This window comes from Pelodiscus sinensis, chromosome 11 (genome assembly GCF_052426305.1).
Source record: "Pelodiscus sinensis isolate ZL-2025 chromosome 11, ASM5242630v1, whole genome shotgun sequence".
In the NCBI taxonomy this organism is placed as follows: Eukaryota; Metazoa; Chordata; order Testudines; family Trionychidae; genus Pelodiscus; species Pelodiscus sinensis.
The window spans coordinates 7,919,304-7,946,582 of NC_143062.1; the positions used below are offsets into that span (position 1 = coordinate 7,919,304).

A 27,279-nucleotide genomic window follows, 5' to 3' on the forward strand; every position below is an offset into this window, starting at 1 on the left:
TCTTCCTTCCTGTGTGTTCCTCTCTACTCTTCCATCCTCCCCTTCCTTCTCTCCCACCCCCCAAAAAAAAAAAAATCTGTGGAATGAATAAAACAGGTATCAATTTTCATCCTAACAACGTGCTTGTATGCTATATCCCTTTCTGCTTATTTTAAACTGCAAGTTCTTTGGGGAAGTAGCTAGACCTTCCTATGAGTTGGTACAGCTCCTAGCACACTGGAACTCTAATCCTCCCTGGAGACTTTGGCCACTATTTTAGTATAAATAATAATAACTGCTGTCATGTTCCAAGCATTACAATTGTCTATGCCTATTTAAAGCCTACCCGATTGCATTTCAGATAGGAACCTATTATAGTGGTAATATCAATTGCAGAGGGCGATGGAATCTGTACAATACAGGGTTTAATTAATTAATCACACACTTTAGCCACTTGGAAGCACTTTGCCCAAGCCTCCATTCCCTGCAGTAATGCCTGCATCAAACCGATCACTTGTGGCTGAGCAAGAGTGTAGTTTTCAGAAGGGCATCCAGCCTTTGCTTATTTAAAGATTTCTGCCCCTCCCTGCTCTGACCCTAGTGTCGATCCTTCACCCTCCCTCGAAATAGCACGGGGTGGGCAAAAATGTGACCTGGATCACTAACAGCTTGTTTTCATGAGCTGTGTTACAGCAGCTCTGCAGGCTGAGCCGGACCCCATTGTGCTGGGCGCTGCACAAGCTCTGAGATGGCCCCTGCCCCGCAGAGCTTACAGAGGAGCCAGGCACTGGGATTGCATTGCCCGTCCCCCAGGCACCCTGTGCCAGTGCCAGGAACCCGGATCCAGTCCATTGGCAGCCACAAGGAGATGGGGAGGTTGCGGGGATCCCCTGACCCGGCCCCTAGGCACTGCTGCTGGGTCCCGGGCTAAGTACCCTGCCCTCCAGACCACCCTGCGCCGACCACCGAGTAGCCTCCCTACAGGCAAGAGAGGCCAACTTCCGGGTTGGCACGGGGCCTTCTAGCCCGCAGCTCCTTTCCCTTGTACTGGTCTTCCCCATTCCCCCTCCCCTTCAGGGCTCTGCTTGGACGCAACCAAATTCCCCAAGAGGGGGAGGGCGCCATGCAGATTGAAACGCCATACACACTGCGGGGGGGAGCCAGACCCGGGGGAGCAGAAGTAGCCCTGGAAGGCGCAAACCACTAAATTTATGGCTGTTACTATTTGACAGGTGGGGGACGAGGGAGTGGACACCCCCCCGCTGGAATGGTCGTGTCCCTTAGCAACGGGCGCCGGCGTCGGATGCTTGGCGACGAGGCCAGTGCACGGCCCGGGCGGGGAAGCGGGGCAGGCTGGTGCGTACGGGCTGGTCCTGCGCCTGCCCCCACAGGGGGCGCCCTAGGCCCTGGGAGGTGGGGCCCCTGGCGGGGCGGAGGGGAGGCTGTCGGTGCTGGGCCACGCGGCGCCTACCTGCCCGTGGCCTCCTGGCCGCCGTGGCCGTGGCCCCTGGGGCTGCTCGCCCCTCCCCGGACCGGGCCGAGGGGGACGTGGCCTTTCGGGGTGCAGGGCGCGGGCCCGAGCTTGAACACGCCCAGGGCGCTCCGCCCAGGATTGGCCACGCCCCCCGGGTGCCACTGGCGGTAGGGCTCGGGGCCACTCCCCCGGGATGCCACTGGCGGTAGGGCTCGGGGCCACTCCCCCGGGGTGCCACTGGCGGTAGGGCTCGGGGCCACTCCCCCGGGGATGCCACTGGCGGTAGGGCTCGGGGCCACTCCCCCGGGATGCCACTGGCGGTAGGGCTCGGGGCCACTCCCCCGGGATGCCACTGGCGGTAGGGCTCGGGGCCACGCCCCCCGGGATGCCACTGGCGGTAGGGCTCGGGGCCACTCCCCCGGGGTGCCACTGGCGGTAGGGCTCGGGGCCACTCCCCCGGGGTGCCACTGGCGGTAGGGCTCGGGGCCACTCCCCCGGGATGCCACTGGCGGTAGGGCTCGGGGCCACTCCCCCGGGATGCCACTGGCGGTAGGGCTCGGGGCCACTCCCCCGGGGTGCCACTGGCGGTAGGGCTCGGGGCCACGCCCCCGGGATGCCACTGGCGGTAGGGCTCGGGGCCACGCCCCCGGGATGCCACTGGCGGTAGGGCTCGGGGCCACGCCCCCGGGATGCCACTGGCGGTAGGGCTCGGGGCCACTCCCCCGGGGTGCCACTGGCGGTAGGGCTCGGGGCCACGCCCCCCGGGTGCCACTGGCGGTAGGGCTCGGGGCCACTCCCCCGGGGTGCCACTGGCGGTAGGGCTCGGGGCCACTCCCCCGGGGTGCCACTGGCGGTAGGGCTCGGGGCCACTCCCCCGGGATGCCACCGGCGGTAGGGCTCGGGGCCACTCCCCCCGGGGTGCCACTGGCGGTAGGGCTCGGGGCCACTCCCCCGGGGTGCCACTGGCGGTAGGGCTCGGGGCCACGCCCCCCGGGTGCCACTGGCGGTAGGGCTCGGGGCCACTCCCCCGGGATGCCACTGGCGGTAGGGCTCGGGGCCACTCCCCCGGGGTGCCACTGGCGGTAGGGCTCGGGGCCACTCCCCCGGGATGCCACTGGCGGTAGGGCTCGGGGCCACTCCCCCGGGGTGCCACTGGCGGTAGGGCTCGGGGCCACTCCCCCGGGATGCCACTGGCGGTAGGGCTCGGGGCCACTCCCCCGGGATGCCACTGGCGGTAGGGCTCGGGGCCACGCCCCCGGGATGCCACCGGCGGTAGGGCTCGGGGCCACTCCCCCCGGGATGCCACCGGCGGTAGGGCTGGGGGCCACTCCCCCCGGGGTGCCACTGGCGGTAGGGCTCGGGGCCACTCCCCCGGGGTGCCACTGGCGGTAGGGCTCGGGGCCACTCCCCCCGGGATGCCACTGGCGGTAGGGGTCGGGGCCACTCCCCCGGGATGCCACTGGCGGTAGGGCTCGGGGCCACTCCCCCGGGGTGCCACTGGCGGTAGGGCTCGGGGCCACTCCCCCGGGGTGCCACTGGCGGTAGGGCTCGGGGCCACGCCCCCCGGGTGCCACTGGCGGTAGGGCTCGGGGCCACTCCCCCCGGGATGCCACTGGCGGTGGGGCTCGGGGCCACTCCCCCGGGGTGCCACTGGCGGTAGGGCTCGGGGCCACTCCCCCCGGGATGCCACCGGCGGTAGGGCTCGGGGCCACTCCCCCGGGATGCCACCGGCGGTAGGGCTCGGGGCCACTCCCCCGGGATGCCACCGGCGGTAGGGCTGGGGGCCACTCCCCCCGGGGTGCCACTGGCGGTAGGGCTCAGGGCCACTCCCCCGGGATGCCACCGGCGGTAGGGCTGGGGGCCACTCCCCCCGGGATGCCACCGGCGGTAGGGCTCGGGGCCACTCCCCCGGGATGCCACCGGCGGTAGGGCTCGGGGCCACTCCCCCGGGATGCCACCGGCGGTAGGGCTGGGGGCCACTCCCCCCGGGGTGCCACTGGCGGTAGGGCTCAGGGCCACTCCCCCGGGATGCCACCGGCGGTAGGGCTGGGGGCCACTCCCCCCGGGATGCCACTGGCGGTAGGGCTCGGGGCCACTCCCCCGGGATGCCACCGGCGGTAGGGCTGGGGGCCACTCCCCCCGGGATGCCACCGGCGGTAGGGCTCGGGGCCACTCCCCCGGGGTGCCACTGGCGGTAGGGCTGGGGGCCACTCCCCCGGGATGCCACTGGCGGTAGGGCTCGGGGCCACTCCCCCGGGGTGCCACTGGCGGTAGGGCTCGGGGCCACTCCCCCGGGGTGCCACTGGCGGTAGGGCTCGGGGCCACTCCCCCGGGGTGCCACTGGCGGTAGGGCTCGGGGCCACTCCCCCCGGGATGCCACTGGCGGTAGAGCTCGGGGCCACTCCCCCGGGATGCCACCGGCGGTAGGGCTCGGGGCCACTCCCCCCGGGATGCCACTGGCGGTAGGGCTCGGGGCCACTCCCCCCGGGATGCCACTGGCGGTAGGGCTCGGGGCCACGCCCCCGGGATGCCACCGGCGGTAGGGCTCGGGGCCACTCCCCCGGGATGCCACTGGCGGTAGGGCTCGGGGCCACTCCCCCGGGATGCCACTGGCGGTAGGGCTCGGGGCCACTCCCCCCGGGGTGCCACTGGCGGTAGGGCTCGGGGCCACGCCCCCGGGATGCCACTGGCGGTAGGGCTCGGGGCCACTCCGCCCGGGATGCCACTGGCGGTAGGGCTCGGGGCCACTCCCCCGGGATGCCACTGGCGGTAGGGCTCGGGGCCACTCCCCCGGGATGCCACTGGCGGTAGGGCTCGGGGCCACTCCCCCCAGGATGCCACTGGCGGTAGGGCTCGGGGCCACTCCCCCGGGATGCCACTGGCGGTAGGGCTCGGGGCCACGCCGCCCGGGGTGCCACTGGCGGTAGGGCTCGGGGCCACTCCCCCGGGATGCCACTGGCGGTAGGGCTCGGGGCCACGCCCCCGGGATGCCACTGGCGGTAGGGCTCGGGGCCACGCCGCCCGGGGTGCCACTGGCGGTAGGGCTCGGGGCCACTCCCCCGGGATGCCACTGGCGGTAGGGCTCGGGGCCACTCCCCCGGGATGCCACTGGCGGTAGGGCTCGGGGCCACTCCCCCGGGATGCCACTGGCGGTAGGGCTCGGGGCCACTCCCCCGGGATGCCACTGGCGGTAGGGCTCGGGGCCACGCCGCCCGGGATGCCACTGGCGGTAGGGCTCGGGGCCACTCCCCCGGGATGCCACTGGCGGTAGGGCTCGGGGCCACGCCCCCGGGATGCCACTGGCGGTAGGGCTCGGGGCCACTCCCCCGGGATGCCACTGGCGGTAGGGCTCGGGGCCACTCCCCCGGGATGCCACTGGCGGTAGGGCTCGGGGCCACGCCGCCCGGGATGCCACTGGCGGTAGGGCTCGGGGCCACTCCGCCCGGGATGCCACTGGCGGTAGGGCTCGGGGCCACGCCGCCCGGGATGCCACTGGCGGTAGGGCTCGGGGCCACGCCGCCCGGGATGCCACTGGCGGTAGGGCTCGGGGCCACTCCCCCCGGGATGCCACTGGCGGTAGGGCTCGGGGCCACGCCGCCCGGGATGCCACTGGCGGTAGGGCTCGGGGCCACGCCGCCCGGGATGCCACTGGCGGTAGGGCTCGGGGCCATGCCGCCCGGGATGCCACTGGCGGTAGGGCTCGGGGCCACTGGCGGTGGGGCTCGGGGCCACTCCCACCCGGATGCCACTGGCGGTAGTGCTCGGGGCCAGTCCCCCGGGATGCCACTGGCGGTAGGGCTCGGGGCCAGTCCCCCGGGATGCCACTGGCGGTAGGGCTCAGGGCCACGCTGCCCGGGATGCCACTGGCGGTAGGGCTCCGGGCCACGCCGCCCGGGATGCCACTGGCAGTAGGGCTTGAAGCCATGTCCCCCAGGATGCCACTACTTCATCCTTTCTGGGTAGTTCTAGACGTAGGACTCCTAGCTGCCCACTGCCCAGCTGTCCATCCCTCTCCACATTTCAACAGCAACCAGAAGCATTGCGTTTTCAAACGAGAGCCTGGTTACCAACCTCTGCCCCCTTGTTTAATGATGGCAACGTGACCCCTTTTGGCATTTGTGATGTTTCAAGTCAAATGATGTGTTAGGGCCCAGTCGAATGCTTGTTGAAGTCAAAGGCACTGGATCAGGTCCTTGATACTTAGCATTGTATTCCAATTGGTTGTGTAGTATTCATAAATACCTAACAGATGAATTGAAGAGATGGCGCTTCATGAATTAAAATATTATTAGCAGCACTGGCTGAACACTGTAATGACTTTTGTTACAACCAAGGCTGGTGTAAATAAAGAAAGCGCTAGCTCATCAACTCTTCTCTGTTCTTTGTTGGATTTCTTTGTGGATTTGGCAACAGATTGTTTATAGTCAATTTCACTGTTTCCCCTGTGTAATCAATTTTCTTTGTTGTTTGTGTAGGTCTTTCCTTTAGTGTTAGAGGGGGAAAATATATTTAAAAAAAATCAGGAAAATGTAATTGTAGAACCATCAACACTGTCAGGGGGACGGGATGGTGGTATACTTTAAACTATTTTTAATTCACTTTTTGAAACAGACACAATTCAAATAGATTGATGTTTAAAGACGTATGTAGGGTGCTTATCATTGTGTTGAACTCATGTTATATGACTCATAAGTGTGGCAAGAAAGAATTCCCATGTATTAACTGTCAGAAATAAGGGATGTTAATGGGTAACTGGTTAACATGCTGGGGTGCCACTTCTGGCCCCACTCAGGCTGGGAGCCAGCAGTCCTGCATGGGGCCGGAAGCAGCCAGGCTGGAGTGGCCCCTGCTCATGGGGGAGGGGCACTCCAGCCCACTACTGTTTAATCAATTAATTGGTTAGACATAACATTTAACCAATTAACTAACTATACGGTATTTTACATCCCTATCAGAAATTGTGGTGACTGATTGCATACATAGAGATGAATACTATTTTTCTACCTATCTGTCGTTCATACTGATTTTGCCCTTTTAACATTTTGTTGTTGGGAATGATATTTTTTAAAGTAATTTTCTTTGTCTGTTACAATCACAGAAACATTTTCGAACTTCATTTAAAAAAAATAATTGTTCTCTTGGTTGGCTTGATTGAAACCATGGATCAAAGAATCGAAGAGGAGGCAAGGGATCAAAAGCTCATCCTAGTCTGAGAAAAATGTGTGGGAGGTTGACTTCTTGGTTATGTAAAAACTGGATTTACTGAGAAATTGTAATTACAGTTTTGCTATTCTACTATGCATACTGTAGCTAATGTTGTGTCAGCAGCTCCATTATAATATGATCTTTTGCACAATCCCATTTAGGAACTTCTGCTTAACACAGTGATGTGTGTGTGTGTGTTTTTTTTCCTGGATTTATTTATCTATATAAATCCCAGAAGCAAATTTTCCCGGAGTTCAAGGATAGTGTGGCTTTGTTTGGCTGGATGATGACTATTGAACTGCTAGAAAGGTGGTGATAAAATACTTATTGTAGTTTAATGGTTTAAGACTTGACACAGCCAATTACCCATTTGCCAGCGTTGGGTGGGGAAACTTTCCTTGGCAAATGTCTGTGAAAAGTGTGTGTGTGTACATGAGTGTGGAGACTAAATTATCAATTTCTGTATAACATGCTTTCAGGAGGAGATTTTGACTTCCAGTGAGAATTGTGTGCCTTTGAAAATCTCTTCCTTAAAGTAAAGTTTCCCAGCCCTTGTGGTTCCAAAGGAAATCTTATAACCATGAAGTGAGTGTAACCTGCTGAGTTTGCATAGAAATGGTTTTACTGCCACAGCTGCAGCTGCAGGAGAATGAAATTAACAAGACTGGGGCAGTTTCATTGCTCACATTCAGACCTCTTTTGGAAACAAGAAAGTTGTCCAGAATAATATTAGTTTTGCATTACAACTGCAAGGAACAGCTGTGAGCAGCAGCAGAGACAACTCTTGAGGAAGAAGCTCCAAAAAGCAGACGTTGGGGAAGGGTAGTGTATACCTTCAGATGCCGTGTTTCATTTACCTCAGTTATGAGGCTAAGAGAGATAGAGAACCTCTTCTGTTCAAACCAGCCCAGAGGCTGAGAATGGGGGAGAAGAGACAGACTGCTGCTCCCACTTTTAGTGGCTGGGAGTGAGCATAAGAATGGCCATACTGGGTCAGACCACAGTTTTATGTAGCTCAGCATCCTGTCTTCTGACGGTGGCCAATGCCAGGTACCCCATGGAGCAGAAGTGGGCAATAATTTTCGCAGTGGGGCCACTTTATGAATTTTGGTACATGTTCATAGGTTGGTTCCACCCCTGGAAGGGGCAGGGGGCCTAGATAGAAGGGTTGGGGCTGGGAACTAGCCTCCCCCCAGAGTTGTCTGGTGCCAGAGACTTTGAATTAAAAACACAGCAAAGGGCTCGCAGCTCCCAGCACTGCTGCTACTGCGTTGCCTGGAACTGCCCAGGGTTGCTGCAGATGTTTAAAAGGGCTCACGGCTCTGGCCACTGCTGGGGTAGGGCCACAACAAAGCAGTGGGCCATTCAAATAGGATCCTGCTGCCTGAGCCACCTCCTGGAAATCGGCCAGATGCAATCTGCGGGCCGGATCAAATTGTTAGGTGGGCCGCATCTTGCCCAGCCCTGCTATAGAGAATGAACAGACGGGCAATCAAGCGATCCTCTCCTGTCACCCATTCCCAGCCCTGACAAACAGATAAGAAACCGTGAACATCTGATTAATCAATCGTCTACTAGATCAGTCAGCTAGAGGCTGATATGAAGTATGGAGCCCCCGAGCAGGATTCAGGAATAGCACTCCAGTAGAAATTCCTTGCTGAGGACTGGAATTTGCTCTGGATTTTCTGGTGCACCCGCTCTTTATTAAACACTCTGACTAGGCATTTTGGTACTTTGTCTGCTAGTTGGCTGGGAAATGTTTCAAGGTCTGATTTTGTTCTTGTAGATGTTGGACAGTGTGTCAGTGTTACACTAGTCAGGCATATACATTGTCCTCTCTTGTGTATCTGTGTGGGCCTGACAGATGGATGTTTTTGAGCAGGATGCTGAATAAGGGTTTATTTTAATTGGTGAATAAATTTAGTGATCATAAAGGACATCCTGGAGGTGTAGATGACAACGCAAGGTGTAAAGCAGTAGAGAAAGTGTGGTAGATACTTCCTCCACACAGCTGTCAATGGAACTCAGCCCTGACCTGCAGTAGCTTATGCTATTTCAGACCTGGGCAGAAATTGCTAATCGTGCATGTGTGGGGAGGGACCAGGGGGCGGTTCTGATGTTCACAAATATAGTCTAGGATGAGACTTTGGCCTTCGGAGGTGAAAGGGTAGTGTGGTAACTTGCTGTCCCACTTTGCCTTCCCACAGCCCACTGAGCTGTCCTAGTAAGAAAGCCTCAGCAGGGTCATTTTGCATTACCCTTGTTCCACTGTATTGGTGCAGCAGGCATAAAAGAGTCCAGCAGTGATTCATCAGGAGTCCTTGGATCTCAGCTGATACCAATCAATCCTGCTGTGCTGCTAAAATAGATCTGTCCAGAGCATAAAATAACTAATAAAAAACAACAGCTGCCATGGAAAATTCATTCTTTAAGGTCTGAGCTCTCAGTTGGGAAACACAAGAGGGGCTAGGAGGAGAAAGTTAGATCCTCCTCCAAAGTCTCCCGATTTCACTCATTTACTCACATAATAGTGATCTTAATTTGTCATCTGTTTATTTAAAAAAAACATTCAAAATTGTCCACTGATTTGAATGCTCCAATAACGGTGTGCAGTTATTCCCTGCCATCTCAGATGTGTATGTAATGCTTTCCCTGCTGTGTGTACCTGATTCATTCTAGGCAGGCAGCTAGCTGAAATTTACAACATTCATGCTCTCTGAACAGAGGAGATAGGATGTTTGTAAATTTCACTTCACTGCCTGCATTCAGGAACAGAGCAGAGGGTCTCAGTAGGCAAATGCATGTGTGTTTTGTCACCTCTGACTGACAGCAGACCCCAACACAGTGACAGCGCTAGTTTTCAACTATAAGCCTTGACAAGATCTTTTTAATGAAAATCCGCCATGGCAAGTTGGAAAACTCAGCCAGCAGATTTTGGGCAGATTTCCCCCCCCCCCCCCCCCCCCCCCAGAATTAAACCAGACAGAACAACAGGACTTTCATGGGACACAGAACAGGCACCTCTGTAAATCATAGAATCACAGAATCGTAGGAATGGAAAGGACCTGGTGAGGTCATCTAGTCCAGTCTCCTGTACTCATGGCAGGACTGAATATTATCTAGCTCAAGGTGGGCAAACTACAGCCTCCAGGCTGCATTCGGCCCCTCAGAGTTTTTAATATGGCCTTTAGGATTACCAGTGCAGTGGGGCTAAGGCATGCTCCTTGCATTCCCTGGGCCCATGCCACTCCCAGAAGTCAGTGGCATCTCCCTGCAGACCCTGGGTTTGTGTGGGGGGGGATGAGGGGGCAACTCCACGCGCTGCCCTCACCTGCAGACTCTCATTGGTCAGGAAAAGGGAACGGCAGCCAATGGAAGTTGCAGAAGCAGTGTCTGCATGCAAGGATAGTGCATGGAACTGACTCCCTCCCCTCTCCCAGGAACTGCTGCCAGATGTGTCAGAGACTTCTGAAAGCAGCACAGGGCCAGGCCAAGGGGGAGCCTGCTTTGGCCCCGCTGTGCCACCAACCAGAAGCTGCCCAAAGTAAGCAGTGTCCAGCTGGAGCCTGCGTCCCACAACCCCAACCTCCTGCCCTGAGCTCCCCCTCCTACACCCTCTATACCGCAACCCCTGGCACCCCTCGCCACCTCCCACTCCCCAACCTCCTGCACCACCACGCAATTTCCCTATCCAGATATGCCCCTTGGGCCAAAAAGTTTGCCCACCTCTGATCTAGACCATCCTTGACTTGTGTCTGTCTAACCTGCTCTGAAAAACCTCCAGTGATGGAGATTCCACAACCTCTCAAGGCAATGTATTCCAGTGCTTAGCCACCCTGACAGAAAGGTTTCCTAATGTCCAACCTAAACCTCTCTTGCTGCAGTTTAAGCCCATTGCTTCTTGTCCTGCCCCAGAGGTTAAGGAGAATAATTTTTCTCCCTCCTCCTTGTAATAAACATTTATGTACTTGAAAGCTTCTGTCATGTCCCCTCTTAGTCTTCTCTTTTGCAAACGAAAGAAACCCATAGGAAGATTAAGGGCTATTCTTTGCTTATAGCTAGTCTTTAGGCCTAGCTGTGAGCAAGGTCTGGTGCATAAGTGGCACCATTCCAGATATAGCTTCACCATACATTTATGGTAATTCCAGGACAGACATCTTTAAGCTTGTAGAACTGCATAGGGGTAGCTGGACTGCTTTAACTAGTCGAGTTGAGTTACAGCAGTAATGTTTTTTTCTTCAGACAAGCCCTTAGTTGGGGCTGAATGTTGCAGTCCTTGGTTTCACATTAGCAGCTTGCCAGGAGTCTGAGGGCTGTGCTTCGTTAGCATCTGCAGTTATGTAACGATTTTTTTGGTATCCAAAGTAAAAGTGCACACCGGTAATATTTGCCTGTACTTGTCTGTCCCCGATAGAGGGAGAAAAATGGAGTTGAGATTGCCAGCAAAAATAAATAAATAAATGCCCCGCAGTAATAGAGAGCTCCTGGCTATGTTTTAATATCCAACAGGCCTTGCTTTATTTATCTGAGCCTGGGAGTCAGAACTGCCTGTCAACTGGGACTGGCTGGGTGGGGAGTGTGGGGTTAAGCTTCCTAGAGTCGGGTTAAGTTTGGAGGGGACTGTTACGCTGAAGGGGTTTGGTAAAGGCCCTGCGTACCTGACAGGGCCTGTAGCTCAGAGGGCTTATGTGCTAGTTTCAGTGCAGGCCTGCTCCAGTTCTTCTGGCCATCTCTTAGCTGTTGGGAAGTCCCTGCTGTTTCAGGAACGCAGCTTTTTATGCCTCCACTGATGAGTTTTCTCCTCCGAAACCTGTGTGGAAGCATGAAGCTCCCCATTTTCCAGGGGTTAGTGAGCCATCCAATCATCTGTGTGCGACAGATGGCCACCAGGCCATAAAAGTAAAGCGCGGTGTCATGGCAGGGGCACGTGCACCTCGCTACCTGCTTAGTAGGCCAGCAATGGGGAAACCGCTGCGAAGTATTTTACAAGCAGCAGAGACGCAGTGTTAATAGTATCAATTGGTTTCCTTTCCAGAAGGCCCATGATTGCTTCCCAGCATCTTTCCCCTGACTGGTGAAGAGGATGGATAAGACAAAAAGAGAATTGACAAACTCGCTGGGGAGGAGCCCCTATTCTCCTCAACACAGCAGCCAGGCTCAGGTCTTGGACCCCAGCCCAGGAGCCAGCTCAACCCCAACAGAGAGCAACTCCAGGGGGACCAACAGGAAATACCCAGTGGTGAAACAAAAGGGATTTTACTCTGATGTTCTCTATCCAGGAGCCACAGATCTCTTGGGGGTAAGTGCAAAGAGCCTCCTCTTTCTCCATCTTTGCTGCTAGAGAGTCACAGATCTGTAAGGATCCATGTGAAAAGCAGATAATCTGCAAGGCGTGCTCATGCGGAAAATAGGACTGCAGCTTAGAATGCCACTTACCTATCACACACACAACTCCTTGGCTTCCTTGTCCTCTTTTCTCTTGCCCATAATTATTCCCCTCTACTCCTCCTCTGGTTCATTTCTTCACCCAGTCTTCACTGAGCAAGGCAGCTGGCTCCAGGAACCCCATTTCAGATTTTGGTGTGTGTGGGGGTGGGGGAGAAGACTTTAACTAGAGAACTCCTGGTCAGATAATAATCTCTAATATATCTATGTATCTATATCTATAGATATATATGTTTTAGAGAAATTGTGCATCTGTCTGTCTGAGAGTCCATCTGTGAGTCTGTTTGTTCAAGAACTCTTAAACAGTAAAAACTAGGACCACCAAATTTTGTATGCAGTTTCTTCTTATTATAACTTAAAGCAAGGTCAGGGTTTTGTTGTGCCAGGAAAACGGGATGTGCCTGGAATGGGATTGTTTTCCATAACATGGAAAGGGAGGGGACTGATAGAAGGAACAGAGATACTGCAGAGTGACCACTGGGGGGCAGCGAGTGCAAGGGACAACTATCCTGCAGTGTGACCACAAGGGGGTGGACATACCATGAAGAGAGTGGACAAATTTGAGAGAGTGGGTTTTGCTCATGAAAGCTCATGATTCTATATCTATATCTATATCTATATCTATATCTATATCTATATCTATATCTATATCTATATCTATATCTATATCTATCTATGGTGCTATGCAGCTACAGGACTACTCATTGGTTTTTTAGAGGTTCAGGTACTTCCAGATCTTTAACTTAATCACCAGCCCTTTCTTACCTTAATCACCCTGCCTCTGTAAACAAGGCACTGACTGCCTGCGCCCAGGGTACAAGCTGCAAGAAGCACCTCTCCTCTGCAGAATTCATATTCCACATTAATTCTGTGCAGTTAAGAGATCTACCTGGGACTCCCAGCTCCTGTATGAAATGTAGGGTGGAGTAAGAGCCCCCCCACCACTTCCCCCAGCCCTGCCTTCTGCAGCTGTTCCCCTCGGTCAGAGCCCTCTGCTGCATAGGATTTGACTCTGTGGGGTGAAATAACACTTTGTCTCTCGCAATTCACAATTTCCTTGAATTCCAGGGACTCCTGGCTCTCAGTGCAGTCACAGTGTTACATGTATCACCATTTTATTGTGGGAAGGGCACAGATCTCCAGCGGGCTAGTAAATGTTTCAGGCCCAATCTTCAGCTGGTGTAATTAAGCATAACTTCTATGGCTTCCTTGCTCTTTGGCCCTCTCCTTGGAGGTAGCTTGTTGGTTTCAGGCTGCATTCTCTTAGCCTCTGTGTGTGTGTGGTGCTATCTTACAGCCTTTATCCATGGGTCTCTGTGTTTCAACATGTCCTCAAGGCCCTCCTGGAAGATTTTTTTCTTCTTTCCCTCCCCTCTCTGTGGATCCCCTTAACCCACTCCCTCTCTCTCTGACTCCTCTCTCTTATCTCTGACTCTCCCTGGTGACACTCTTATGTGCTGGGTTTGCAGGATGTGTGTGCTGGCCCCAGCGTCTACAAGAATTTACTGAGACAAGCTGATCTTGAGCAGCACACGCCAAAAGGTAAATGGTCTGAAAAGAATAATGCCTCTGGCTACAGGCATGCTGGGAAATGGGACCTTAAAGAATGAATGTTGCTAGCATTAGGCATACTGGGAAATTTGTACTTCAGCTGATGACTTTAGGCTAGTGGTCCCCAACCTGTGGGCCTCAGACCCCTGGTGGTCTGCGATCATACTGCAGGAGGTCCGTGGAAAGTTTAAAAGTAAAGATCCGGCCCACGGCAGTGGGAGCAATCTAATCTAATCTAATCTAATCTAATCTCCCCCAGGGAGGGAGGCTGTGAAATTTTAATACATTGAAAAGGGGTCTGTATGCTCAAAAAGGTTGGGAACCACTGCTTCAGGCTAATCCCTATTGTAGAAAAGCATTGAAAATACTTCTCAAAGCCAAGGATGGTCCCAAGGTAATGGAATCTCTTGAAGTGAAGTGACCCACCAAGTCATTAGAATGATCCCCTTCGTGAGCAAAAAGCTATTTGCCACGTGACGGGGCATCCCTCATCCCTGCGATGACCACGGAGTGATTGAGTCCATTTCTAATCTAGGAGGTGGCTCTTGTAGCTAGACCTTTGTAGTACCCTGGTAAGAACAAGAAGATTAATGTTGCTAGGAATGATCTATCCTTCACAGCTGTGTTATGTTTGCCAGTCCGTGGACAAGAAGTTAGCAAAGGCTGTGCAGGATTTGGCCAGGCAGGAAATGCACCATCCTTTTGTTTGATCTGGAGTCCAGTTCCATATGCAAGCGATGGAGCCTTGTGCCTTGGACAAAGGGCCCTGCCTCTCCCTTCCCACTTGCCCATGTCCTGAAGGCTAGAGTATGGCCTGAGAGACTGACTAAGAGAGGAAAAACTCTTTCCTTCCCCAGTCTGGTTATTTGGGTCATAGGCTGGGGAGAAATGGCAGCTGTCTATCACCTTGCGGTACTTTAGCTGTGGTGTTTATTGTCATGAGTAAGGGAGAATGACTTCACCTTTAAGTGACTCTTGACAAGACCGACTCATTCTCACAAGTGGAGACAGATCTTTATTTGCGATATGCTACTTCTATAATGGAGAAAAAACTCCGGCTGTAATACAAATGCCAATGACACACTAAGTATTGGCATAAATAACTGGTAATGCACAAAGTGCTGCAATGAATAGCTTCATAGGTTTCAATGAAGTGAAATGGCACAGTGGGAATAATAGCATTGCCTGACAATAGAGATAAGCAGGGCGGTTCTGGGAAGAAACCAAACCGACATTTGTGTAGGGTTACAGATTTCTGTTCAAACCTCTGTGCTGTATCGACTCTTCAGTAAAAACACATCTTCAAACATACCCGAAACCTGGGTGTGCATATGGACAGTTCATGATGCTGTACCGTATTTGATTCATGAGATGCATACAAAGGAAATGAAATCTATAGAGCAGCCTCATTAGGATTGGGCTCCGCTTGCGAAGTGGTCTTTTCATAACAAGCGAAGGTTAGATTGGTGGTTTTGTGTGACAGGGATTCTGATCCTGAAATATCAGGGGCATCAGCGTTTTTGCCTTCAGTGACAGCTGCAGAGGCTCAGTGCCTCGTGGAATTGGTTTCAAAGGCCTCAGTCCAGCAAACTGCTCTGCACAATTGCTCTGATGTCTGTAGGGCTCTGTACGGGCACCAAGAGCCAAGTACACAGAGCAAGTTGTAGTCCCACCTTCTTCACAACCTTGATCGTGTCCAAGTGTCCAGTGTAAGGCCCGAAATCCCAAGTTTCTCCTTGGCCATCATGAAAGTTTTTTAAGTTAGAGATAAAAGAGGCCACCTTTCCTCAAAGCTCTTTATCTTCTTTTTAGCTCAGTATTAGTCTCTCTCCAAGGGGAGCATGCTCTTTACATCTAGCAGCCAATTACTTATTTCAGGTAAAACCTCGAATTCCTAGCTTGTTACAATTCTCTTATTTGCAGCTAATGATGCTACTATACTTAGTCATCTAAACATTTGTGCGTTATTTATAGGTTATCTAAGATGATTTTTCCTTAGTTCAAAGCTTTGGAGATCTTTACGCCTAGAGCATAATTTCCACTGAAAACAACAGGCCAAAGTCCTGAGATTGTTAAGTCAGTTTGTATCAGTCCTTAATGAGACAAACTCCTGTTGAAAAGAATGGAAATTTTGCCTGAGTGAGAACTGTGTGACTGACTCCTTTTGAGGTTTGACTAAATAAAACATGAATGAGCACATCAGAAGTTACAGGTTATCCGAGTTGCTCTCTCTCTAGATTTATATGCTTCTCGTCGCCATAGTATCTGAGTGCCTCACAGCTATGCATGAATCTTACCCTCACAAAAACCTGGCAGGAAAGTATCTTCTGTGTTCTACAGATGGGGAGCTGAGGCACTGGGCAGATTAAGTGTCTTGCCCACGTCCACAGCCCTGTTCACAATCCACTTGCTTTATATTAATTCTTAATGCACAGTATTGCTGTCACTGAGCCCCTAGTGTTGTGTTGCTATTATAGTAACATAATAACACACATGAGCATACAGACAGAAAAAGCGAGGGAGAAAAGAAGGTTGGCTTCCACGCATGAGGACACCCTGTGTCAGGGTCTGCTTGACTCCTCCACTCACTCATGCAGTACGGTCGCTCTGACCCTTGTGATCGCCTGCATGCGGTGGCTGGCTGTATGTGCACAGGAATGCAGATACATTGGTTTACGAACCTAGGACTTTGCTTGTGATTTGTTTGATGTCAGTCACAACATTTGAGAGTCCCACGGACTTTGAGTCTTACCTGGACAAGCAAGTGATTGGACCGACCACTGAGATCCTGACCAAGGCAGACTTCCCACTGCAAGCGTTTAAGCCGAAGGTGCAGCTGCCCTTTCAGGGCCTGCCAGGACAGTGCCCTCGGAAGATTGAGATCGAGAGGTAAGCTCAAGAAGGGGACAAGGTATTAGCCGCTGTAGACATCTGATAGCCACACAGTTGCTGGGCATGGAAGCCGCTCTGAAGATGCAGAGGTACTACATAGATTATGACCCAAGAGGGATGGTATTTTACTGCCGGATTCAGCCTTACTCCTTGCCACATGTGCATTGCTGTTGGCCTAGGCCACGCAGAGGGAGGATGACTGTTTGACAGAATGACTAAGCTTAGAGTGCTTTGTGGACGTCAGAAGTGGGAAAGGCCTCTGAGATCAGCCAGCCCGCCTCTGATAATGCCGGGGTGATCCCTAGAATAAAGGCCTGAGGGTGGAATTTTCCGTGCTCAGCCTTGGCCTGACTCCCCCATCGCCAGGGTCAATGGTAAAACTCCTACTGAAGTCACTGGGTGCAGAGTTTGGCCAACCCTGAGCATTTTAGGGAATCTCACCCATAATGTGGTATTCAGAATTGTTCTAGACATTCCATCAATCTGTTCTGCCTTCTGGGTAGTGTCCAATGGCTGTGACACTGGTTCCATTAGGGATGTAAAGAGTTAACCGGTTAACTGACTACTTGTTAAGCATCACACTTATTGGGTGATGCTTATGGGTAGCTGGTTAACTGGTGGCCCTACTGGGCTGGAGTAACTTCCTGCCTGCGGTGTGGTGGGTCTGGCCCGGCTGGAGCATGCTGCAGATGAGGGGTTGCTCCAGCCAGGCCAGGCCCAGCGTGCCGCAGGCTGGGGTGCTGCTCCAAGGTTAACCGGTTAAACCTAGCATTTAATTGGTTAACATTTCAAACAAACATTTTGGTTACAGTGGATGAGAAGCTGGATATGAGTCAACAGTGTGCTCCTGTAGCCAAGAAGGCGAATGGCATATTAGGTTGCATTAAGAGGAGCATTGCCAGCAGATCCAGAGATGTCATTATTCCCCTTTATTCAGCTCTGGTGAGGCCACATCTGGAGTATTGTGTCCAGTTCTGGGCCCCCCACTACAAAAAGGATGTGGACGCATTGGAGAGGGTCCAGTGGAGGGCAACCAAAATGATTAGGGGGCTGGAGCACATGACTTATGAGGAGAGGCTGAGGGAGTTGGGTCTGTTTAGTCTGCAGAAGCTAAGAGTGGGGGGGGATTTGATAGCAGCCTTCAACTTCCTGAAGGGGGGTTCCAAAGAGGCTGGAGAGAGGCTGTTCTCAGTAGTGATAGATGGCAGAACAAGAAGCAATGGTCTCAAGTTGTGGTGGGAGAGGTCCAGGTTGGATATTAGGAAAAACTATTTCACTAGGAGGGTGGCGAAGCACTGGAATGGGTTACCTAGGGAAGTAGTGGAGTCTCCATCCCTAGAGGTGTTTAAGTCTCGGCTTGACAAAGCCCTGGCCGTGTTGATTTAGTTGGAATTGGTCCTGCCTAGAGCAGGGGGCTGGACTTGATGACCTTCCGAGGTCTCTTCCAGCTCTATGGTTCTATGATTCTATGAATCATTAACATTCCTAGTTTCCATATTGGACCCATAGTTACTGGAACAGATGTCCTTTCCTGGAGCAGACCTAAAGACAATTGAATAATGACAATTCACATGACTTCATTAAGCATAACCATTCAATCTCATTGACTCCTAACCAGGCAGCGACGGCTATATCTCAAACTCGATATTGCTCAGCTCTTAGCCAATGAGGGGATAGATTCCAATCAGCTAATGCCCAGGCACCAAGACCCTGACAATATGCCAACCATTGAACAAAAGAGAGATCCTCTCTTTCCCATCTACCTCCCACTGCAGGTAAGCCGGCAGCCTCAGAACTGTCATCTGCCTTTCTCCTGGTGCTCTCTGGCCTCACCGAAAATGGCAGGGCACATGATGGCATCTTTTGATTTTGTAAGAAACCGAAATGAGCAGGTGAATACTTTAGGACAGATGCCATGGGGGCGAGGGAGCCTTAGGACTCATTCCTGCACGGTGTTGAGCACCCCCCGTAAGTTAATGAAGCCCACAATTACATTTGAGTCAACGGGAGCTGAAGGTGTTCAGCATCTCGCAGGACTGGTCCAAAGCCAGTTGTTTGGGCTTTTTTAATCCCATACTTAGACAAATTCAGATTTCCTTCTGAATGCAACTGCCAGCAGCACTGACTGCTTGGGACTTCTCCAGTAGAGTGTCTCCTCCCCATTCTCTCCTACCTCGAAGAGAAGGAGGAGTCTAGAAGCCACTCTTGGGTAAGTTCCTGATATAGCCACACTTTGTGGGGTTTCTGCACCTCTGCTGTTTCCCCCCATTACATAAAATCCAGGGAGTGTGTGTTTCTTTTCCTCTCGTAAATTTCGGTGCCACCTTGTTATCTGCCCCAAGCAGGGATCCATTGCCATGGCTTGCTTTGTCCTGCCTCTGTAGATATTTGATGATGAGGAGTATGACTGCCGGACACCAGAAGAGTGGCTCTTGCTGGGGCTGGAACCAGGCTCTCGAGACAGAAAACCAGTTCCCGGAAAAGCGCTTTTACCTACAGATGATCTACTGGGACACGGTAACGCATGACTGGGCTGTCGTTCAGGTGCTCTGCATAGTTACACTGGGCTAATGAGCCTAGCAGGGTTATTGTAGCAGATTGGTTAGTGTTTGGACAGGAAATGTCCAACTCAGATGAATGGAACAGAGGATCATACAATCAGAGAGAGTACTTGGGTAACATGCAGTAGTGGTTAGAGCTGGGGGCTACGTCTACACTGCAGGCTTCTTGCACAAGAACTTTTTGCAGAAGAGATCTTCCGCAAAAAGTTATTGTGCAAGAGCGCGTCCACACTGCCATGTGCTTTTGCACAAGAGGTATGCTTTTGCACAAGAGAGCGTTCACACTGCCATGGACGTTCTTGCGCAAGAAAGCTCTGATGGCCATTCACAGAATGGCCATCAGAGCACCTGTGCTTTTTCCAGTAGGGGTTTCGTGTGCAAGAAACCCCTGGTGTCTGTCTACACACGCCTTTTTGTGCAAGAGCTCTTGCGCAAAAAGGCTTATTCCTCATAGAAAGAGGAATAACTCTGGCGCAAAAAGCCCTGTCTTCTGATGATCTACTGTACTTTTTCTTGCGCAAAAATGCACTTGTAGTGTGGACGCTCCGTGAGTTTTTGCGCAAAACCAGCAAAAACTGCAGTTTAGATGTAGCCAGGGTCTTGGAATCAGGGGAACTGAGTTCATCTCTGAGCTCTGCCACACATCTACTGGATCTTGTTTGTAGAAGTAGCTTCTGATTTGGAGACACATTTCTGTGCCTGGAAACCATTGCAGGCTAATTTTATAGTTCTTAATTATTACACTCCTTGATCACACTTGCAAGTCAAGTAGTTAGAAGGCTAAATACTGTGAAACACATCTGTATTTATTTGTGAGTGCAAGACTGGAGGTCAGGTTTAGGCCCTTCTGAAAATTGGAGCCACTTGTGTGTGTGATCCAATCCTGTTGTCCAGAATGTAAACAATGGAAAGAACTTATGGAGCAAGTGTCAGGAAGCAATTGCATGCATGATTAGCCTGCCTGGGGTGCTTTATTTTATTTTGCTATCTAGAATAGTTTCTCAGATTTGTCACCTAAAAACATGTCTCCATGAGATGGGAGAGTCTACATCATCTTCATTGCTGTGAAATCCAGTGCAAAGAATTCATATAGCTTCTCAGGGAATATCTACGCTATGGGACAAAGTTGAATTAAAATACGCAGCTTCAGCTACGTTAATTGCGTAGCTGTAGTTGAAGTAGGTTAACTCAACTTTTGACGCTGTCTGTACTGCAGAAAGTCGAAGGAAGAACACTCTTCCTTCGACTTCCCTTACTCTTCATTAAAGCAGGGTTACCAGCATCGACCAGAGTGCCCCCTTACTTCGAATTAGCAGTCTGAACTAGACGGCAGCAGTTTCGATCTTCCTCTGTAGTGCAGATGTACCCCCAGTGGCCTTGTCTTCCTTGAGTGTTTCCTTTAGCAGTGATTGCTTGGCAGGCTTCTTGTTTTTGAGGTACAAAAAAAGGTGCTTTTACTTTTTGTATCTTTTGCTAGTTGCTTTTCAAATTCTTTTCTGGCCTTTCTGTTCCTTTCTGTTTTCCTCAGTAGAATTGGACTTCCAGTTTTAAAAAATGTCTTTTTGTCTCTTTCACTCTGTTATTTAGCCATGGTCATTTTTTTGGACCTCTTACTGGTTTTTTTAATTTGTGGAATACATGTAGTTTGAGCCTCTATAATGGTGTTTGTATAGAAAGTTTCCATGCAGCTTGCAGGCATTTCACTCTTGTGACGTGTAATAATAGTATCTTCCATCAGAGGATCCCAAAAGCCGTGAGTTGATCTATGAGTGGATCAGCGTTGGCGTCCTGGATTACGACAAGGAGACAAAACTGTACTTGGTCCACAAAACAAATGAGAGGGGAATGGTGCGAGATGAAGAAGGGAAGCCTATCCTAAACGGAGGAGTAACTCCACAAGGTGTGTTCTGACGAGGTTCATTAGAGGATGGAAGACCTTCGTTTACCCTTGTTTACTTTCTTTTCCATCAGCGCAGCCCTGCATTGTGATAGTAGTTTTCATAAGAACAGAAGAACAGCCCTACTTGGTTAGACAGAAGTCCAGCCCAGTGTCCTGTCTGCCAACAGTGGCCAATGCCAGGTGCCCCAGAGGGAATGAACAGAACAGGAATCAAAGTGATCCTTCCCCTGTCACCCATTCCCAGCTTCTGACAGACAGAGGCTAGAGACACCATCCCTGCCCATCCTGTCTAATAGCCCTTGATGGACCTGTCGTTCATGAATCTATCTAGCTCTTTTTTGAACCTTGTTAAAGTCCTGGTCTTCACAAAATCCTCTAGCAAGGAGTTCCACAGGTTGGCTATATGTTATGTGAAGAAATACTTCCTTCTGTTTGTGTCATTTGGTGACCCCTAGTTCTTGTTTCCCCTTCTCTTCCCTACAGTTGAGCAGGGCTGGACATCGTTCCTCCTGGAGCCAATGCCATTTGGGGGGTAACGTGGGGATATTTGAAGGACCCATCATTTGCAGTGGTTGAGGGTGCTGCCACTTCAGCACTGCAATCCTCAGCCAAATCAGACCTGAACTCTAATTCCTCATTGGTCAGCCACTTGCACAGCTACTCCCCCCACCTCCCCGCCCCCACCGGCTTGACCCTGATTTTACATTCACTGTAGTGGCTGCAGTAAATAGGGAATCTGATTTCTGCTTTCACCGGGAATTCCTTCCTGAAGGGCCCTGGGGTATATCACTCGTGTCTTTCCTTCTTTGCCGCCAGGGAGAGCCCCTCTTATGCCATGTCAGTATTGGGTGCCACGAGTCCGTCTGCTGTTCCTCGCGGAGGACCCCCAGGTGTTTGCTCAGCGAGTGGTTTTTGCCAATGCCCTGCGTAAGAAAACGCAGGCGCTGTTGCGGTACCATCTGTACGTGGACTGCATGCCCGTGGACGGGCTGAGGAGCATTGACGAGAAGAGCCTGGCTCGGATGAAGCAGCTGGCAATGAGCACTTCACACCTCAGAAAGGAGAGGTGGTGAGGATCTCTTTGATTCTTCCCAGGGGGCAAGAACAGGCTCACCGATCGCCTCAGCCCTGGCTGTGCTTTCAGTGTCTTACACTGCATGTCTGCCCAGTGGTACAGCATTGTGTAGCCTGATGGTCTGAGGTGGAAACGTTCCCTTGGGCTGCACACTTTCAGTTAGCCACTGGAAACTGCGGTTCGTCCATGGTTCCTACGTCGGTCTTTGCTGAGTGCTTCTTGCCAGTTAGCAAAGAGCTGGGCAGTTGCCTGGCCGTTGTGGCTGGTCGGCAAATGAAAAGAAAGAAGTGAAAAGAAAGGGATCTTGTGACATCAAATAGAAACAGAAAGGAGCAGCCTGGGGACAAACAGGGTGAGGTGTCCCTAAGACAGTTTCTTTGCTGGGATACTGCCTAGGCTAGGGGAAAGTTAGGGAGGCCCTGGACTTGCTGAATCATCATCTCCTAGCCCTGGCATGGCCATCGGTCCCTTGGAATGAGTGCCTGCTCTCCCCCGCGTTCTCAAAAGTGGGGCTGCGAAGAGCTGTGGTCTAGCTGCAGCCTAGATGGGAGGGCATGAACAGAGAGGGCGCCAGCGAGAACTGCTCCGTGCTTGACTGGAAGACAGTCACATGACTGCATAATGACATAATGGAGCTCAGGATCAGGAAAATCCAGAGTTTTATACTTTCACTAACTATTCAGAGGGGGCATTTGGGAAGCTGGCACAAATACATTCCCACACGGCTTTCTCCGGCCTCTAGGTTGTCTCTCCCCATTTGAGAATACTTTTCTCCTCACAGCCCTCCAGTCCATACCTTATTTTCCTGCTGCTTTGCCCTGTACCAGATCCGAATTAGCTGCTAGTTGCTTTCACTCAGCTGCGGCTGGTGCAAGGAGAACAGAGCGGGAAGGAGATAGCTTAGCCACTGGAGGGCAAGGAGGAGAGGGGAGTGCTAGTTCTGACTTCAAGCCTCTTCCTCCCTCACACTCACATCCCACCCACCTGGGTGGGGCAACTTTGCGATGTCACAACTTCATCCTGAGGCCATACACAACTCTGCCAATGAGCCTCAAACCCGTTCTGTTCCTGGACCTCCACAGCTCTGCTAATGTGACTCAGATCTTTATAGTGAGCAAGCTAAGCGTCAGTAAACCCAGGAGAAGTCCACTGGGGCAAGAGCTGTGAGGATTGGTGCAGATGTGCCAATGTGAGCAGTCACTGTTCATTTGTTTTCCATTCATAATCAGTGTGTTGAACTGTCTGCAATGCCTGGAAAAGGAGGTAACCCTAGACTACAAACGCACCATGAACAAGATCATCTTCGATGGAGTCATCACATCTAAGCCCCAGACGTTTTCATATGTCACCCTGCCAGAGAAGGAGGAGGAGAAGGTGCCGGAGAAAGGTATGGCACCCAGTCGGGATCCTTCTATGAAATGGCTCCTTCCTTGTTGTGGGAGACCTTCAGACACACCCTGGCTAACATTTCTAATGCAAGAGGATATAGAATTTGGTGTGTTTGCTCGTTATTCTGGGCAACCGGTCAACAGCCAAACCAGAGGCAAGGGCTAGGTTATGATCCTTGGAGACTGACTGTGTCTGCGAGAACAGAATTTGGCCTTGCGCTTTGGGTGAGATTGCTTTCTGGAGACCATCTAGCTGGTTTGGCAGCACCTGGAAGGCTGGGGGCAGACAGTGGAGCTTTCAAGACCATGTTTGGGAGTGAGGAAGTCTTTCATTCTCATTCGTGTGCAGAATCTTCATTTCTTCCTGTGGCGGCTCCTGCCCGGTGTTGTGGGACATGGCCATTCATGCCATACCAAAAGAGCCCCGGGATGCAGGATCGCTGAGCCCGAATGTCAGATGTGTCCATGGGCCAGACTGAGGGCTCCATTTCTGTGCAGGGACAGGGCAGGTGTTTGGGAGCTATGAAGTCCCCTAGAGTGGGGAAGAGGAACCATTGGTGCCAAGACCAGCCCTGTCATCCAGCTCCCAATAGGTAGAATCTCTTAGTCTGTTGGGACTACTTATCCGTAAGGACTACTCACATAAGGAAAGTGCTGTGGGAGCAAGCCATTACATTGGTCCCAGCCTGTGATGAGACATACAAACTCCACACTTGGCAACAAGGACTTAAAGGAGGTGGCAAATGCTGCATCTGCTGGAGGAATTAAAAGGCAGGGAATTAGCTCTTTGGGGAGGCAGGGCTGGAAGTGTCAGGCCTAGGGCAGAGCAGAGGGGAGCCGTGTAGCTCTGACATGGCTGCCCAAAGGGGTCTTCCCTGAGGGGAGAGGATGCATCCCAAAGACATCTAGTGAGGGAAGTATCCTGTAGACTTTGGACATTGGTACGCCCTCTCTCTTAGCTTGGTTTGGGTTTCCCCACCAGGGGAAAGCCTTGGGCTATGCTGAGAGAGGCAGGGGGTCGCAGAGAAATAAGAGGAAGAGGCCCAGGGAGGACAGCCTTAAGCAGCCTTGGTTGCCAGACCATTGGTATTCCAAAGGGGTCTGGGTCTGGGTCAGAGTCTGGTTGGGAGGGCCCAGGCTCCCTTCCTCACAACCCCCTTGGCAGTCAGGGGTTGCAGCGGTGACCACTAGTTCATGTTCCCCAGCCAGACTCCGACTGTCTGGGATTGCAAATGCTTGTCCTATGAAGAACTGTTTTACTCTGTTTTGATGGCAGGACTGGTCCAGATCCCAGAATATCCATTTGATGAGCAGCGGGAGTCTTTTATTTTTGTCTCACTCCTGACCAGGCCTGAGGTCATCCTGGCCTTATCCCAGGTGCGGGATGAGTGCAACAAAGCGTCAGCCATGTCTCTGTTTCACTCAACCTTGTCGAAGTATGGCCGGCTAGAGGAGTTTGAGCAGATCCAGACACAGACCTTCACCCAGGTGAGGAAGGGCAGGGAGAGAGCGTCTACGTAAGGGGAGGGGAGATACAGAACAACCGACTGGGCTCTTAGCATATCCCAGCCAAGCCAGGCAGATCATAGCAACTGGTGTTTTATTGCAACAGGACAAAGCTTTTCTAGGGAACCCGGGGCAAAATCTGCATCAAAAAGGCTCACACAAGCACCCAGCGATTTCCAGTTTTGTTGTTATTCCTTCTCCCCTTATGCTTCCAGGAACCAGATCTTTGATTTCTTTAAGATCCTCTTTCTTTAACCACAGGGATAATGAAAAAATAGAATTCCTCTGAGTTCTTGTTTAATTAGATTTTTTCACACAATTCAGTGAAAAAGCTTTGGTTAGTAACAACCAATCGAGCAAAACAATAAACCCTTATAAATCTCTTATCTTTCATTAGAGGATTTTCATACACTGTGTACAAGGCTGCTTAATCCTCATGTGACACGTGGGAGGTTGAAGCACCGAGATGTTGAGAGACTTGCCCAAGGCCACCCAGTCTGAGATATGGACCCACCAGGAAAAGTGTTTCATTTTAATTGGCAGAGTGTAAATAAAGCTCCAACTCTCCTGACCCACAGCCCTGTACTCTGTCTATGAGAAAATGCTGCCTCCCTTTGTACTGTTGAACTTAGATTTCTACACACAAATAGCATAAGTCCATGGAACAAGTTTGGCTCTCAGTAGCTTTTGAATGAATTAAAGTCTTGCAGGAATCTGTTGCCTTGAATCCGCTTTCATCAGTTCTAATGGACGGCAAATTTGTATCCCTCAATTCTCGGTCATATTTTACAGAGTTTTCTAGGGCACCCTGATGAAATGTAGATTCTGATACTGTTCTGTAGAAAACATTGGGGCAGAGAAAACTGGAAAGTAGGAGAGTGGTAAACAATAAACCAGACTAAGGCTATGTCTATACTTACCGTGCCAGAGATTGATCTTCAGGCATTTGATTTAGTGGGTCTAGTAAGGACCCGCTAAATCGAATGCTGATGGCGCCCCCGGTTGGCACCAGTACTCCTTTACTGGCAAGGATTAAGGGAAGTCAGTGGGAATGTTGACTCCTGTTGGCCTCCTGTTGTGGAGTTGCGTACCTTTAGCTGACCTTCCGGGTCTAGACCTGACCTGAGGTAGATGCTTTCCCATCAGTCCTCTGAGGATAAACTCTTCACTGTATATTTCTTTGTTCTAGGTTCAGATGTTTCTCAAGGACACCTGGATCAATACTCTAAAGATAGCCGTGAAGAGCAGTCTAAGGGAGATTGGTAAAGGATGGTACAATCTCTATCAGTCCAATTGGGGGGTATACCAGATGTCCAAGCTACATAAGCTGATGGAACTCATCAAGTTCAACTTGCAAGATTCTGTGCGCTTCCTGGTCCAAGACTCACTGGTCAGCTTCACGCAGTTTTTGCTGGATGCTTGCTGCGGTGTCCTGGATTGCTCGGAGGATATGGACTGGGGAGAGGACCTCATCAACAGCCCGTACAAGTAAGGAGGGGAGAGGTGGGATGGTCAGGCTGAGAGGAGAGCAATGGAGCAGGGAAGAGTGGCAATCTCTTTATATTTGTAATTACCATTGATTTTTGCAGCAAAACCTTGCATTTGGCTTGGGGTTTCATGCTGCTCCTTATGATTAAGAGCCACCCAGTTCCATCCCTCCCTCTTGACACATCTCCAGCACACTACCTGGGGCCAGGAGTGGCAGGGACAGAGCTGGACTAATCCCAGCTGTTCTGTTAGTGCCAGCCATGTTGGAGGCCAGGATCCGGTTCAGTTTTTTCAGTAATGTTAGCTCGTGAGTTCTCTCAGCACCCCAGAATAAGGCTGGTCAGTTTCACGGTTGGGATTTAAACATGCAGTGGAATTGCGGTGTTGCGGGGGCCATTCTTTCTACAAACATCTCCCCCCACCCTTTGCAGGCCACGAAAGAATCCTCTCTTTGTAGTGGATCTGATTCTAGATAACACTGGGGTTCACTACAGCACGCCTCTGGAGAACTTCGAGACCGCCCTCGTCTCTCTGTTTGACAAGGGGATTCTGGCGACCCACACCATACCTCAGCTGGAGAAGGTGCGTTACTCTGGAGAAATATGACTATGACAGAGACTAAGTCGCCTAGTGACCCAGAGTGTTTGGCAGCTGGTACGGGTGGCGTGTTGGAAGGAAAATAGCATTTAGATGAATGGCCTCAAACCCTGGTGGGGAACGTCCCTTTGGAGTATTTCCTCTTCTCCCCGTTGAGAGGCTATTTGTCCTCCAAGGTCCTCGCATCTTCCCTCTATGTTTGTACTGGGGTGGGGTAG

General features: G+C 52.0%; 1 protein-coding gene across 2 annotated transcripts in view; it reads left to right on the forward strand.

The window, feature by feature from the left end:
• Nucleotides 1–1,246: 1,246 nt before the first annotated feature.
• DNAH1 (dynein axonemal heavy chain 1) overlaps nucleotides 1,247–27,279 on the forward strand; it is a 125,386-nt gene continuing 99,353 nt past the window's right edge. For both annotated transcript variants that reach the window (XM_075939494.2, XM_089781040.1), the window contains exons 1-12: nucleotides 1,247–1,335; nucleotides 11,694–11,957; nucleotides 13,573–13,645; nucleotides 16,369–16,543; nucleotides 18,165–18,321; nucleotides 18,931–19,063; nucleotides 20,846–21,007; nucleotides 21,824–22,076; nucleotides 23,312–23,469; nucleotides 24,747–24,958; nucleotides 26,166–26,464; nucleotides 26,896–27,046. In XM_075939494.2, coding sequence (XP_075795609.2) covers nucleotides 11,742–11,957; nucleotides 13,573–13,645; nucleotides 16,369–16,543; nucleotides 18,165–18,321; nucleotides 18,931–19,063; nucleotides 20,846–21,007; nucleotides 21,824–22,076; nucleotides 23,312–23,469; nucleotides 24,747–24,958; nucleotides 26,166–26,464; nucleotides 26,896–27,046 — 1,989 coding nt within the window. In that variant the 5' untranslated portion in view covers nucleotides 1,247–1,335; nucleotides 11,694–11,741. The remainder of the gene's footprint in view (nucleotides 1,336–11,693; nucleotides 11,958–13,572; nucleotides 13,646–16,368; nucleotides 16,544–18,164; nucleotides 18,322–18,930; nucleotides 19,064–20,845; nucleotides 21,008–21,823; nucleotides 22,077–23,311; nucleotides 23,470–24,746; nucleotides 24,959–26,165; nucleotides 26,465–26,895; nucleotides 27,047–27,279) is intronic.